The sequence below is a fragment of the Oncorhynchus mykiss genome, chromosome 9 (genome assembly GCF_013265735.2).
Source record: "Oncorhynchus mykiss isolate Arlee chromosome 9, USDA_OmykA_1.1, whole genome shotgun sequence".
Classification (NCBI taxonomy): Eukaryota; Metazoa; Chordata; class Actinopteri; order Salmoniformes; family Salmonidae; genus Oncorhynchus; species Oncorhynchus mykiss.
The window spans coordinates 69,285,707-69,298,981 of NC_048573.1; the positions used below are offsets into that span (position 1 = coordinate 69,285,707).

The 13,275-nt window shown below is 40.2% G+C and overlaps 1 protein-coding gene across 5 annotated transcripts; it reads left to right on the top strand.

The window, feature by feature from the left end:
• Positions 1-1,471: 1,471 nt before the first annotated feature.
• LOC110532769 (tumor necrosis factor receptor superfamily member 14) lies at positions 1,472-9,141 on the top strand. 5 transcript variants are annotated; one of them, XM_036988840.1, is made up of 9 exons: positions 1,567-1,599; positions 3,463-3,593; positions 5,717-5,822; positions 5,914-6,195; positions 6,300-6,387; positions 6,524-6,708; positions 7,412-7,446; positions 7,598-7,646; positions 7,741-9,141. In XM_036988840.1, the coding sequence occupies exons 2-9, from the start codon at positions 3,564-3,566 to the stop codon at positions 7,779-7,781; spliced, it is 816 nt and encodes a 271-aa protein (XP_036844735.1). In that variant the 5' UTR covers positions 1,567-1,599; positions 3,463-3,563; the 3' UTR covers positions 7,782-9,141. The 5 variants fall into 5 exon arrangements, with proteins under 5 accessions (XP_036844733.1, XP_036844735.1, XP_036844734.1 ...); XM_036988839.1 differs by having other exon boundaries at positions 7,598-9,141; XM_036988838.1 differs by lacking the exons at positions 7,412-7,446; positions 7,598-7,646; positions 7,741-9,141 and having other exon boundaries at positions 1,472-1,577; positions 6,524-6,886.
• The last annotated feature ends 4,134 nt before the right edge of the window (positions 9,142-13,275 follow it).

Here is a 13,275-nt window from a genome sequence, read left to right on the forward strand (position 1 = left end):
GTTAACAGATAGTGGTTATTTCGTTAGCTAGTTAATGTTTCACACAGATTGCCAGGGTCCAGTAAGCAACTAACGTTAACGCGTTATAACTTGAGGAACGGCAATGAGTCGAATACCAAAACCGTGAATTTCGCAGAAAGGTGACTAGTTTGCATCACTGAACTACTAGCTATGTAGAGGTTGGACGGAAGACCGCCCAGTGCTGCTTACCTGAGACGCCATCACCACACAGTCCTTATTGATACTGACCTGACCAATGGAAAAGCATCCTCCACACCTCCCACTAAAGCCCGCCCACAGCTGTGGGGTCAAAAGTGCAAACGAGGAACTGGTGTTTCAATCAACAACAAAAAGGTTTCAAAAGCAAAAATAAAGAGGAACTGCAAGCAAAGAGAGCAGTCTAGCCAAAATGGAGGGTGGTTGATTGCGAAATTAAATTGGAGTTTAGTTTTCAAATACATTTTTTGTTCCTCAAATATTTTTGGGGAATGACGTTTTGCGCTATATTATAAAATATTTGATTGCACATTTGTACATATTTTTTAAAACTTTGAAGCCTCGTTTTTGCTTTCAAGACAATTATTTTTGATTGAAAAGAAAAACGTTTTGCTCTCAACAAAAATACAAATGTAAACCCATAGCTTGTGCCCATAGAAATAGACGGGGGCGCGGGAGGTTCCACAATGCTGGAAAGGGGGTCAGAGTTAAAAAGTTTGGGAACACCTGGTGCAGAGACCCTTGTACCATCTAAATCGCTGTGAAATATCTTTTCCATAACCGAAAACATTGTATTTTCAAAACTGAAAGTTGAAGACGCAAAACATTTACTTAAACAAGGGAAGCATAGAAATAGTGAACATACTGTATAACAGATCTACCGCTTCTTAGACTTGCTTTAAATTATAATGACAGATCTATAACTCAAATTTCTATACGAATTTGGTCCGGTCACTTATTGCAGCTTTAAGGTTAGATAAGATTGGGGTTGAGGGTAGTGACATCCCCAGGATGCTGGATAGTACTAACCATGGAAAGTCCCTCAGAAACAAAAATGAAAGCTTTGGAGTTGAGGGTAGTGAGCAGATTCCATGGTTATTGCTAAATCCCTCATAAACAAAAAGTAGTCTGAGTTCATATGGCAATTTGATTATTTTATACCTGGGTTTATCTCTGTGAGAAGTGATAGAATAGAGAGTTTGGGTGGTAGGTGTGCTACATTTATCAAAGAAGGTATATCACAGAGAGATTAATAGTTCCAAAGAACATGAATGCGTGGCAGTGGAAAAGGGAGTAGTATTTCCAAAATGAAAATAAAAGACGTAAAACATTTATTTAAACATGAGAAGCATAGAAACAGTGAACATACTCTGTATAACAGATCTACCGCTTCTTAGACTTGCTTTAAAGGAGAATGGCAGATCTATAACTAAAATGTATATGCACATTTGGTCTGTTCGCCCAAAAGGTACATACTGCAGCTTTAAGGGTTATGGACGTCCCAAGGATCCCGTATAGCACTCCGGCTGGAAAGTATCTCCTTCATTAAACGAAAGTGTAAACTACTCCTAATCTAACAGGTAAGACTGCTCTGTTACGTGTGTAAGAAAAGTGTATTCAATATTGATTAAATATGTATAATATCGTATTTTGAAATATGATTTTCGTATTCGAAATGAACTGTTAGCTAAAGTGTTATTTTACGTTAGTTAGTGCTAGCCCTAAAGGACACGACACTATCCAGCCAAGACAATAAAAGACAAACGCCTAGAGGCTGGTCAGCGTTGTTTTAGCTAGACACAGGCTTAAAGTGTAACATTAAGTAGCATAACCGTAACAACATCTAACATATAGCTTTGCATTAGTATACGCATCAAAACTCCCAAAGCGAAGTGACACCTCACTTTTACATTTTGAGTTACATAAATCCGATCAGAATTCCGAAGGTTCAATTTCGAAATTGGGTCTTCAGTTTCTCTCTTGCATAACAATTTGTAACTTGTCAGAAATGTCCAGATCAACTAGCCCATGTCAGCAAACATTTTAGCTAGGTTTTGTAGCCCATAGATTTTGTTGTAGTGTTTGAGACACTCAAAGATGACATGAATACACATTAGATATGGCAAAATGTATAAAATTGCAAGAAAATGACCTTTTAAAACACAAATCTAATCTGCACCCCGTGACAAAATGTGTAGAATTGAAGGAAATATGCTTTAAACCTGCTAAATTCTCTACACCAACAAGAGGGGTTTGAACAGTTTGTGTCATGAACATTGCTTGTGCCCATAGAAATAGACATGGGCGCGGGATGTTCCCCAATGCTGGAAGGGGGGCCTGACTGAAACAGTTTGGTAACCCCTGGTGTAGAGAGTCATTGTACCATCTACACCGCTGTGACATGCTCTACATGAAAAAGAATGTGGACAACTGCTCGTCAAACATCTTATTCCATAATCATGGGCATTAATATGGAGTTGGGCCCCCCTTTGCTGCTATAACAGCATCCACTTGTCTGGGAAGGCTTTCCACTAGATGTTGGAACATTGCTGAGGGGACTTGCTTCACTTCAGCCACGAGGATTGATGAGGTTTAGCGATTAGGCTTTGCTCGCAGTCGGTGTTCCAATTCATCCCAAAGGTGTTTCGATGGGGTTTAGGTCAGGGATCTGCAGGCCAGTCAAGATCTTCTACATCGAACTCGACAAAACATTTCTGTACGAACCTCGCTTAGGGTATTGTCATGCTGAAACAGGAATTGGCCTTCCCCAAACTGTTGCTACAAAGTTGGAAGCACAGAATCGTCTAGAATTTCATTGTTTCCATATTAACAACCATGATTTTGGAATGAGATGTTGAACGAGCAGGTGTCCACATACACTACATTACCAAAAGTATGTAATAACCCCATCGTGACAAGAGCTAAGTCTTTGACCACACTGTGTCCTTATATTGGATGCCGTGGGGGCGGCAAGTAGCCTAGTGGTTAGAGCGTTGGACTAGTAACCGAAAGGTTGCAAGATCGAATCCCCAAGCTGACAAGGTCAAAATCTGTCGTTCTGCTCCAGGCAGTTAAACCACTGTTCCTAGGCCGTCATTGAAAATAAGAATTTGTTCTTAACTGACTTGCCTAGTTAAATAAAGATAAAATAAAATATTGGTGAGTAAAAAAAATCAACCCTTTTAACAGAAGGGCATACATTTTTCATCCAGCTTGACACCACCGTTGTACTACAAATCACTGTGTGATACAAGGCATTTTGGTTGCTGGCAATGGGAGACAGCATTTTTAGGTTTTAACATGTTGGTTCACATAACACAGAATTTTTTTATTGCCATATACGATAAAATTCCATTGAACCAAAATTAATCAGCTCTAATTTAACGTTGGTTAAATAGTGTACGGAAAATATTTTAATATTGTATGATATTAAACTTTTCCAATTTTATTTGTGTGTGACTCAAGGTCGACATGAGGATTGACGACAACCGGGATGTTCTTAGTTCAAATCTAAGATTCCAGGGAGGTGGACCATCTTCCACTGTGATGTTGAGGATTGGAGAACCATGGCTCAGTTTCAAAGCTTGATATGGATAGTAAGTTAAACGTTTGGGTTTTGTAAGCTTAGTAGCTTGGCATCATTTCACGCTACAGCAGTAAATGGAACCAGATAGTATGCTCAGAGTGTATACCAATGATGTACAGTGCATTCGGAAAGTTTTCAGACCCCTTCAGTGCCGTTTTTTCCCCGTTACAGCCTTATTCTAAGATGGATTAAATCAATATTTTTCCTCATCAATCTACACATAATACCCCATAATGACAAAGTGAAAAAATATACCTTATTTACATAAGTATTCAGATCCTTTGCTATGAGACTAGAAATTGAGCTCAGGTGCATCCTGTTTCCATTGATCATCCTTGAGATGTTTTTACAACTTGATTGGAATCCACCTGTGGTGAATTCAATTGATTCGATATGATTTGGAAAGGCACACACACCTGTCTATATAAGGTCCCACAGTTGACAGTGCATATCAGAGCAGAAACCAAGCCATGAGGTTGAGGGAATTGTCCATAGAGCTCTAAGACAGGATTGTGTCGTGGCACAGATCTGGGGAAGGGTACCAAAAAATGTCTGCAGCATTGAAGGTCCCCAAGAACACAGTGGCCTCCATCATTCTTAAATGGAAGAAGTTTGGAACCACCAAGACTCTTCCTAGAGCTAGCCGCCCGGCCAAACGGAGCAATCGGGGGAGAAGGGCCTTGGTCAGGGAGGTGACGAAGAATCTGATGGTCACTTTGACAGAGCTCCAGAGTTCCTCTGTGGAGATGGGAGAACCTTCCAGAAGGAAAACCACCTCTGCAGCACTCCACCAATCAGGCCTTTATGGTAGAGTGGCCAGACGGAAGCCACTCTTCAGTAAAAGGCCCATGACAGCTCGCCGCGAGTTTGCCAAAAGGCACCTAAAGGACTTTCGGACCATGAGAAACCAGATTCTCTGGTCTGATGAAACCAAGATTGAACTCTTTGGCCTGAATGCCAGGCGTCACGTCTGGAGGAAACCTGGCGGCAGCATCATGCTGTGGGGATGTTTTTCAGTGGCAGGGACTGGGAGACTAGTCAGGATCGATGGAAAGATGAACGGGGGAAAATACAGAGATCCTTGATGAAAACCTGCTCAGGACCTCAAACTGGGGTGATGGTTCACCTTCCAACAGAACAACGACCTTAAGCTCACAGCCAAGACAATGCAGGAGTGACTTCGGGACAGGTCTCTAAATATCCTTAAGTGGCCCAGCCAGATCCCGATCAAACATCTCTGGAAAGACCTGAAAATAGCTGTGCAGCAGCGCTCCCCATCCAACCTGACAGAGCTTGAGAGGATCTGCAGAGAAGAATGTGAGAAACTCCCCAAATGCAGGTGTGCCAACTTGTAGCGTCATACCCAAGAAGATTTAAGGTTGCAATCGCTACCAAATGTGCTTCAGCAACGTACTAAGTAAAGGGTCTGAATACTTATGTGAATGTGATCAGTTTATTGTTATTTTTTAAATTTGATTCTTAAACTTGAAAAACAATAATCCTGTGTTTGCTTTCTCGTTATGGGGTGTTGTGTGTAGATTGAGGGGGGGGGGGGGGGGGGGGGGGGCGTGAGAAACAATTTAATACATTTTAGAATAAGGCTGTAACATAGCAAATGTGGAAAAAGTAATGGGGTCTGAATTCTCTCTGAATGCACTGTATATTGGAAGCAGTTCTTTTCCATTCAATAAAATGTTTCAAGGATGAAATTACTTGTATTTGAGTATTTATTTGTTGAAGTGGGGACAGTAACATTACTACAAAAAGCTCAATTCAGCGCCCTGTCAGTCATCCTGGGTTTATTCACATTTTCTGTGTCAAATTCTAGTTTTGAAAATGGTTTGCTCTTTGAACATTGGCTTTGCAAAAACAAATTATTATATTTACTCTTTGAAAAAAAATCCATCTGAGTAAGTAAATTTCACTGACATTTATTAATCAAAACATGGAAATGTTAACTATGCTTTCTCTCTATTTGGAACTGTCAACCTGAACTCTCCTCCTGTCACATCTCTCCCCTAACCACAAACTCTCTTCAACCCTGCGTTTGTCAATGTGACCCCCCCCCCCCCCCCCCCCCCCCCCCCCCCTATTTTTCAACCGTGGTAATGTGTTAATTTTCTCTATTTACAGATTAACCTAGCTATCATTTTGACGCTTCTAAACATTCAGCTCTCTATTGCATGTGGTAGAGCAGAGTACAGAACAGGTATTGAATGCTGTCCTATGTGTTCACCAGGTAAGGACCAGCTCTGTATACTATATGGATTATGATGAAGAAAATACATTCCAATACCAATCAATCCATGACACTGACCTTTATCCCACAGGAAACCGGGTACATAAACACTGTACAGAATTTACAAGTACTTCCTGTGTCCCCTGTACCGACTCCACGTTCCTTGATGAACCCAGTGGTCTTACAGCATGCATACTGTGTACAAACTGTGACCCTGGCCTTGGTTTGAAGGTAAGGCAGCCATGTAGACCTTCATCAGACACTGTCTGTGGGACACTGGAGGGGTTCTACTGTCTAGACCCAACTAAGGAGGGTTGTAGAGCAGCCCAGAGACACAGCAGCTGTAAACCTGGTCAATACATCAACCACACAGGTATGTCTTCATGCAAATATTGACATTAGTACATGATTTATGCAATCATGAGTTAAGCACATCAAGTTATGATCCTTAATGAGTTTCACCCTGTGTTGATGCAGGAACAATATCTACAGATACTGTGTGTTCTGACTGTACTGGTGACACCTATTCAAATGGATCATTTACATCCTGCCAGCCACACACACAGTAAGTGTGGCTCATGTACAATGGTTATTTCCCTCAAAATATCATCTAAATACTACAATATTAACATAGAAATGTAAAACTGAATGTTGGATGACCGCATTGTCAATTTACCAGTGGTCTATTTCTCCTATTATAGATGTGATACCTTGAAGCTTCAGCAAATTAAATCTGGAACTCATTGGTCTGACTCTGAGTGTGGACCACAGACCTCCCTTTCCATTGTTGAAATAATATCTGGTGCTGCTGCTGTGGTGGTGGTGGTGGTACTAGCTGTGATGGCAGCAGTAGCTATTAGAAGAAAAATGAAAGGTCCTGTATCTGGTGAGATTATTTTGGGGCATTGTACCGTTTCATTTGTTTTAATTGCCCAGATGAACAAGTTAGAAACATCCAACACTGAATCAAATCACATTTTATTTGCCGAATACAACAGGTGTAGACTTTACCGCTTGCTTACGAGCCCTTCCAAATGATGCAGTTAAAAAATAAATACAAAATAGTAACGATGATTCAAATAAAATACACAAGAATGGAGCTAAATACAGGAAGTACCAGTACTAGATCACTCAAGAATGATGCTACATACAGGAAGTACCAGTACTAGATCACACAAGAATGGAGCTACATACAGGAAGTACCAGTACTAGATCACTCAAGAATGATGCTACATACAGGAAGTACCAGTACTAGATCACACAAGAATGGTGCTACATACAGGAAGTACCAGTACTAGATCACACAAGAATGGAGCTACATACAGGAAGTACCAGTACTAGATCACTCAAGAATGATGCTACATACAGGAAGTACCAGTACTAGATCACTCAAGAATGGTGCTACATACAGGAAGTACCAGTACTAGATCACACAAGAATGGAGCTACATACAGGACGTACCAGTACAAGATTAATAAAATGAAATGCACAATAATGTTCTGAATATCATGACAACACCCCTGTCAAACAGTATGTTATCGAGTTCCAAATTAGTTTTTGTCTCAATGTTGATTCTTGTACTTTTCCAGAGAGGACTTTTCCAGAGACACAAAGCTCTACAGAGGTATGTGAATGAATAGTCCCCCAATACCTACTTAATACAGCAGTATTTTCTATCATACTCAATGTGGTAAGGAGATGGCTGACAGGAATGTCTATTACCTCAAAGGTTGCACTTTTAAAAGTTTTATTGAGTTGAGGTTTCCTTTTACTAGGTATCAGACAGAGAGGGAACATCAATGCTGTTTGTGGGAACAAGAACAGGTAAGGTAGCCTATAACATCAGAATGGTGCAGTATACTTGTTCATGAATTTCAGCCAGATTTGAGCTAAAATGTGTCTTATGAATATTATACAGATTCAAGCCTCCAGGACATTCATCAGAACAATCCAGTCTAATGTGTGGTTCATTGGCTTGAAAACTAGACTAGGCAGTAGGGCCCAATTTCTGTCCACTACATGGTGAATGTGATCTAGACTCTGTTTTTAAATAGAAGTTGGAGGCTGACACATTTGTTTTGTGGTGTAAAGATTAAAACGGTCATGACCTTGTCTTCCAATACTGGGGATTAAGATGGAAACCTTAGTAGGAGCCAGGTCTGTTCTGTTCTGGGAAAGGTCAGGTGTGTCCATGATTTCAAATGGTCAGTCCAAGTCAGTTGACGGTAATTGGAATAAAACACTAATGCCATTTTGTAAGACACTCCACCTGGTCTTTGGATGCTGGTGCCAGATACATTGAGCAAATGCCCTTGAACTGAGGAAGTCTACAGATCACAACATCTCCATGGACCTTATGGAACTTGTGATGTACTGTAGATTCTGTTGATACAAACTGTAAAGGACATACGAATGACATTTCCTGGACACAAATGGACTCCACTTGTTGAGTTACCATGGATTTGTATAATCCCACAGAGTAAACATCAAGAGGCAATGGTCCAGTGTAGGCTATGTTCAGTGTGACCCATTTATTTAGTTAAACTGTAATTTAACTAGGCAAGTCAGTTAAGAACAAATTCTTATTTACAATGACCGCCTACACCGGACGACACTGGGCCAATTGTGCACCGCCCTATGGGACTCCCAATCACGGCCGGATGTGATACAGCCTGGATTAGAACCAGGGACTGTAGTTACTCCTTGCACTGAGATGCATTGCCTTAGACCTGCGCCACTGGGGAGCTCTGAAGCAAAGCAATGGGACAAATGTTTTGTTTACAGTTCTGTTCTTACAATCCTCCTAAAATATATATTTTATTGTCACACACTGGGGGATACGTGCTGTGAAATGTGTTGTTTTACATGGTCAGCCATAGTAGTACTCTGCCCCTGGAGCAAATTAGGGTTAAGTGCCTTGCTCAAGAACACATTGACAGATTTTCCACCTTGATTGTATAGTTATTTGTGTTGTACAGTTCCTTTGTAATTTGTAGGTATTGTTTTATATGATGCACATTATTCAATGTCATTATTCATTGTATTGATGTTTTTGATTCCATGGGTTTACAGTCTCTTCTATTGAATCAATTTGCTTCTCTGTAAGTCATGGGTTATGCTTGTTTCACCAGCCATCAGTGCTCAGCCTATTGTTGCTTTAAGTGTATTTCTGGTGACTGATCCAATGTCCCCTCTTGGGATTAAGAAATAGAGGATCTGCAACACAATTAAGCCAGCTAACTTTCTTATGTTCAAGTGTCCCAATGATGTTAGCTACATTGTTGTTAAATGCTATTGAATAAAGCAAAATGTGAAAACTGCAAGTGTGTCAGTAGGTCTGTTTAGTTCATCTGTATAATGAACCTCCTGATATTTCACATGTGTATTATTGACTAAATTCCAAAACCATTTTTAATATCTTTAGAGATTCCAAACGAGAAGGATTATATTGACCTTCCTTTAAAAAGTGCATCCTTCCTTGAAGACTCACTGATTGGACAGGTGAATTGGCTCCACATGAGTTTCACCTGTCATTTATACCTCAAGGAGGAATGGAAGGCAGTGGCGGTCAGTGCCGTTTAAGATTAGGGAGGATGGTTTATTTGAATGAGTATAGCCTTATTTATATTACAGCATATTGATGACTGTCATTCATATTCCATTCACCCAGCTCAATGTAACGGGCTAGGTTTAGGCTACTACAACTCTCATTTCCCCTATACCCATCATGAGATTGCTACAACCTAGCCTACGATTAAAAGTTTACAAAGTAGGTGCACAAGTTGAGAAATCAAGGTGACAGACAGTGACTCATTCAATACGGCCTTGCACACTCTTTGCCTGCATCTAGCTGATCTAGGGTGTAATCAATAGTCCAAACAACTGCAAACAAGTTTCTATTGGACAAATTCAAGAATGTTTATCCTCGTTTTGTTCTGTTAACTGCCGTTTAAGAAATGTTTTTCAACCGAATGACCAGGTTTAAGTGCCTTTGAACTGGGTATGGTAGGTGTCAGGCGCACCGTTTTGTGTCAAGAACTGCAACGCTGCTGTTTTTTTTTTACACAATAGTTTCCCTGTATATCAAAAATGGTCCACCACCCAAAGGACATCCAGCCAACTTGACACAACTGTGGGAAGTATTGGAGTCAACATGGGCCAGCAACCCTGTGGAACACTTTCGACACCTTATAGAGTCCATGCCCCGATGAATTGAGGCTGTTCTGTACACTCAGTGTATATTTGAGTGCTATGAGCGTGTAAAATAATCATGCACTCATACGTGTACTGAACAACACGTTGTAACCTTTGTTCAATTGATAAGGTTTAATGGGTATACAGCCATATACTGATTAACCCAGCAGTGCTCTAACTTTAACAGTGTCATCTATCCCTCTGCCTTAAAACATTCATGGTTAAGTAAAATTGAATCTAAAACTAAACTTGAAAAGAAACAAAAAAGAAAGTAGAAACTTCAGGTTACAACACTGTTCAAACTAAAGCTGATACCAGAACCAACCGAGATCTAGAATTAGACTGTTCAAACTAATACTGATACCAGAACCAACAGAGATCTAGAATTAGACTGTTCAAACTAATACTGATACCAGAACCAACCGAGATCTAGAATTAGACTGTTCAAACTAATACTGATACCAGAACCAACAGAGATCTAGAATTAGACTGTTCAAACAAACTGATACCAGAACCAACAGACCACAACACACATCTAGAATTAAATATAAAAACCTGTGAAATGAAAGAAAAAAAACGAATGAAAAGCCAAAATTGTAAAGAAAATAAATATTTTAAAATGAGGAGCTGAAGTAACCTTGGTCATCTCAGTTTTCTGTGTGTTTCTTTGTATTGAAGGCTGAGTTGATAGTTCGTCTGGAGGTCAGGAATCTAAGGGAGGTGCAGGAGAAGAGCCAGGATAGAAGAGGAGATCCACAGGCTGAGAGAGGCCAGCTCTGGGTGGGGTCCTGACGTTATGTTATCTTCTTGTGTAAGACCTAAAACTAATCTAATCTTGCATGGTGGCCTTGTCTGTGCCACAAATGCAAATCTTCCAGTGTGAATATGCCTCTGCTATCTGCTTCAGTCGTTTTTTTGTCATTTGTGAAAATGAAAATAAGATGCAAAACATTTACTTAAAAAGGGAAGCATAGAAATGGTGAACATACTCTATAACAGATCTACCGCTTCTTAGACATGCTTTAAATGAGAATGACAGATCTATAACTCATTTCTATGCAAATTTGGTCTGGTCGCCCAAAAGGTACATACTGCAGCTATAAGGGTTAGGGACGTCCCAAGGATTCCGGATAGCACCGACGCTTGAAAGTATCTTGTTCATGTAAACTAGTCCGAGTTAATCTAACAGGTAAAACTGCTCTGTTACATGTTTAGGAAAAGTGTATTCAATAATAATTAAATATGTGTAATATCGTCTTTTGAAATATGATGTTCGAAATGAACTGTTAGCTAAAGTTTTATGTTAGTTAGTGCTATCCCTAAAGGACACGACGCTTCACGTCCTGTAAGTGCATGCGCTGTCCAGCGGTTTGTGTAGCCAAGACAAAATGTAGCTTATCTAAATTACATTGTTGTACCTTCATTATGGTAGCCCATCTACATACATGTTAAAATACAAACACCAAGAGGCTGGTCAGCGTTGTTTTAGCTAGACACAGGCTTAAAGGGTAACATTAAGTAGCATAACCGTTACAACATGTAACATATGGCTTTGCATTAGTATACGCATCAAAACTCCCCAAGCGAAGTGACACCTCACTTTTAAATTGTTCGAGTTATTACTTAAAACCGATCAGAATTCCGAAGGTGCAATTTCGAAATTGGGTAGTGTTCCTGTCATCTCTACTTGCACATCATCATCTGCACATCTATCACTCCAGTGTTAATTTGCTAAATTGTTATTACTTCGCTACTATGGCCTATTTATTGCCTTACCTCCTCACGCCATTTGCACACACTGTATATAGACTTTATTGTTTTCTATTGTGTTATTGACTGTACAGTGCCTTGCGAAAGTATTCGGCCCCCTTGAACTTTGCGACCTTTTGCCACATTTCAGGCTTCAAACATAAAGATATAAAACTGTATTTTTTTGTGAAGAATCAACAACAAGTGGGACACAATCATGAAGTGGAACGACATTTATTGGATATTTCAAACTTTTTTAACAAATCAAAAACTGAAAAATTGGGCGTGCAAAATTATTCAGCCCCCTTAAGTTAATACTTTGTAGCGCCACCTTTTGCTGCGATTACAGCTGTAAGTCGCTTGGGGTATGTCTCTATCAGTTTTGCACATCGAGAGACTGAAATTTTTTCCCATTCCTCCTTGCAAAACAGCTCGAGCTCAGTGAGGTTGGATGGAAAGCATTTGTGAACAGCAGTTTTCAGTTCTTTCCACAGATTCTCGATTGGATTCAGGTCTGGACTTTGACTTGGCCATTCTAACACCTGGATATGTTTATTTTTGAACCATTCCATTGTAGATTTTGCTTTATGTTTTGGATCATTGTCTTGTTGGAAGACAAATCTCCGTCCCAGTCTCAGGTCTTTTGCAGACTCCATCAGGTTTTCTTCCAGAATGGTCCTGTATTTGGCTCCATCCATCTTCCCATCAATTTTAACCATCTTCCCTGTCCCTGCTGAAGAAAAGCAGGCCCAAACCATGATGCTGCCACCACCATGTTTGACAGTGGGGATGGTGTGTTCAGCTGTGTTGCTTTTACGCCAAACATAACGTTTTGCATTGTTGCCAAAAAGTTCAATTTTGGTTTCATCTGACCAGAGCACCTTTTTCCACATGTTTGGTGTGTCTCCCAGGTGGCTTGTGGCAAACTTTAAACAACACTTTTTATGGATATCTTTAAGAAATGGCTTTCTTCTTGCCACTCTTCCATAAAGGCCAGATTTGTGCAATATACGACTGATTGTTGTCCTATGGACAGAGTCTCCCACCTCAGCTGTAGATCTCTGCAGTTCATCCAGAGTGATCATGGGCCTCTTGGCTGCATCTCTGATCAGTCTTCTCCTTGTATGAGCTGAAAGTTTAGAGGGACGGCCAGGTCTTGGTAGATTTGCAGTGGTCTGATACTCCTTCCATTTCAATATTATCGCTTGCACAGTGCTCTTTGGGATGTTTAAAGCTTGGGAAATATTTTTGTATCCAAATCCGTCTTTAAACTTCTTCACAACAGTATCTCGGACCTGCCTGGTGTGTTCCTTGTTCTTCATGATGCTCTTTGCGCTTTTAACGGACCTCTGAGACTATCACAGTGCAGGTGCATTTATACGGAGACTTGATTACACACAGGTGGATTGTATTTATCATCATTAGTCATTTAGGTCAACATTGGATCATTCAGAGATCCTCACTGAACTTCTGGAGAGAGTTTGCTGCACTGAAAGTAAAGGGGCTGAAT

What these genes read in the sequence shown, in the direction of transcription:
- LOC110532769 (XM_036988838.1), top strand. Translation starts at nt 3,564, where the DNA reads ATGGCTCAGTTTCAAAGCTTGATATGGATA. An exon ending in TCAATACATCAACCACACAG is followed by an intron (nt 6,196 to 6,299) that starts GTATGTCTTCAT and finishes GTGTTGATGCAG; the next exon opens with GAACAATATCTACAGATACT. An exon ending in TCCTGCCAGCCACACACACA is followed by an intron (nt 6,388 to 6,523) that starts GTAAGTGTGGCT and finishes CTCCTATTATAG; the next exon opens with ATGTGATACCTTGAAGCTTC.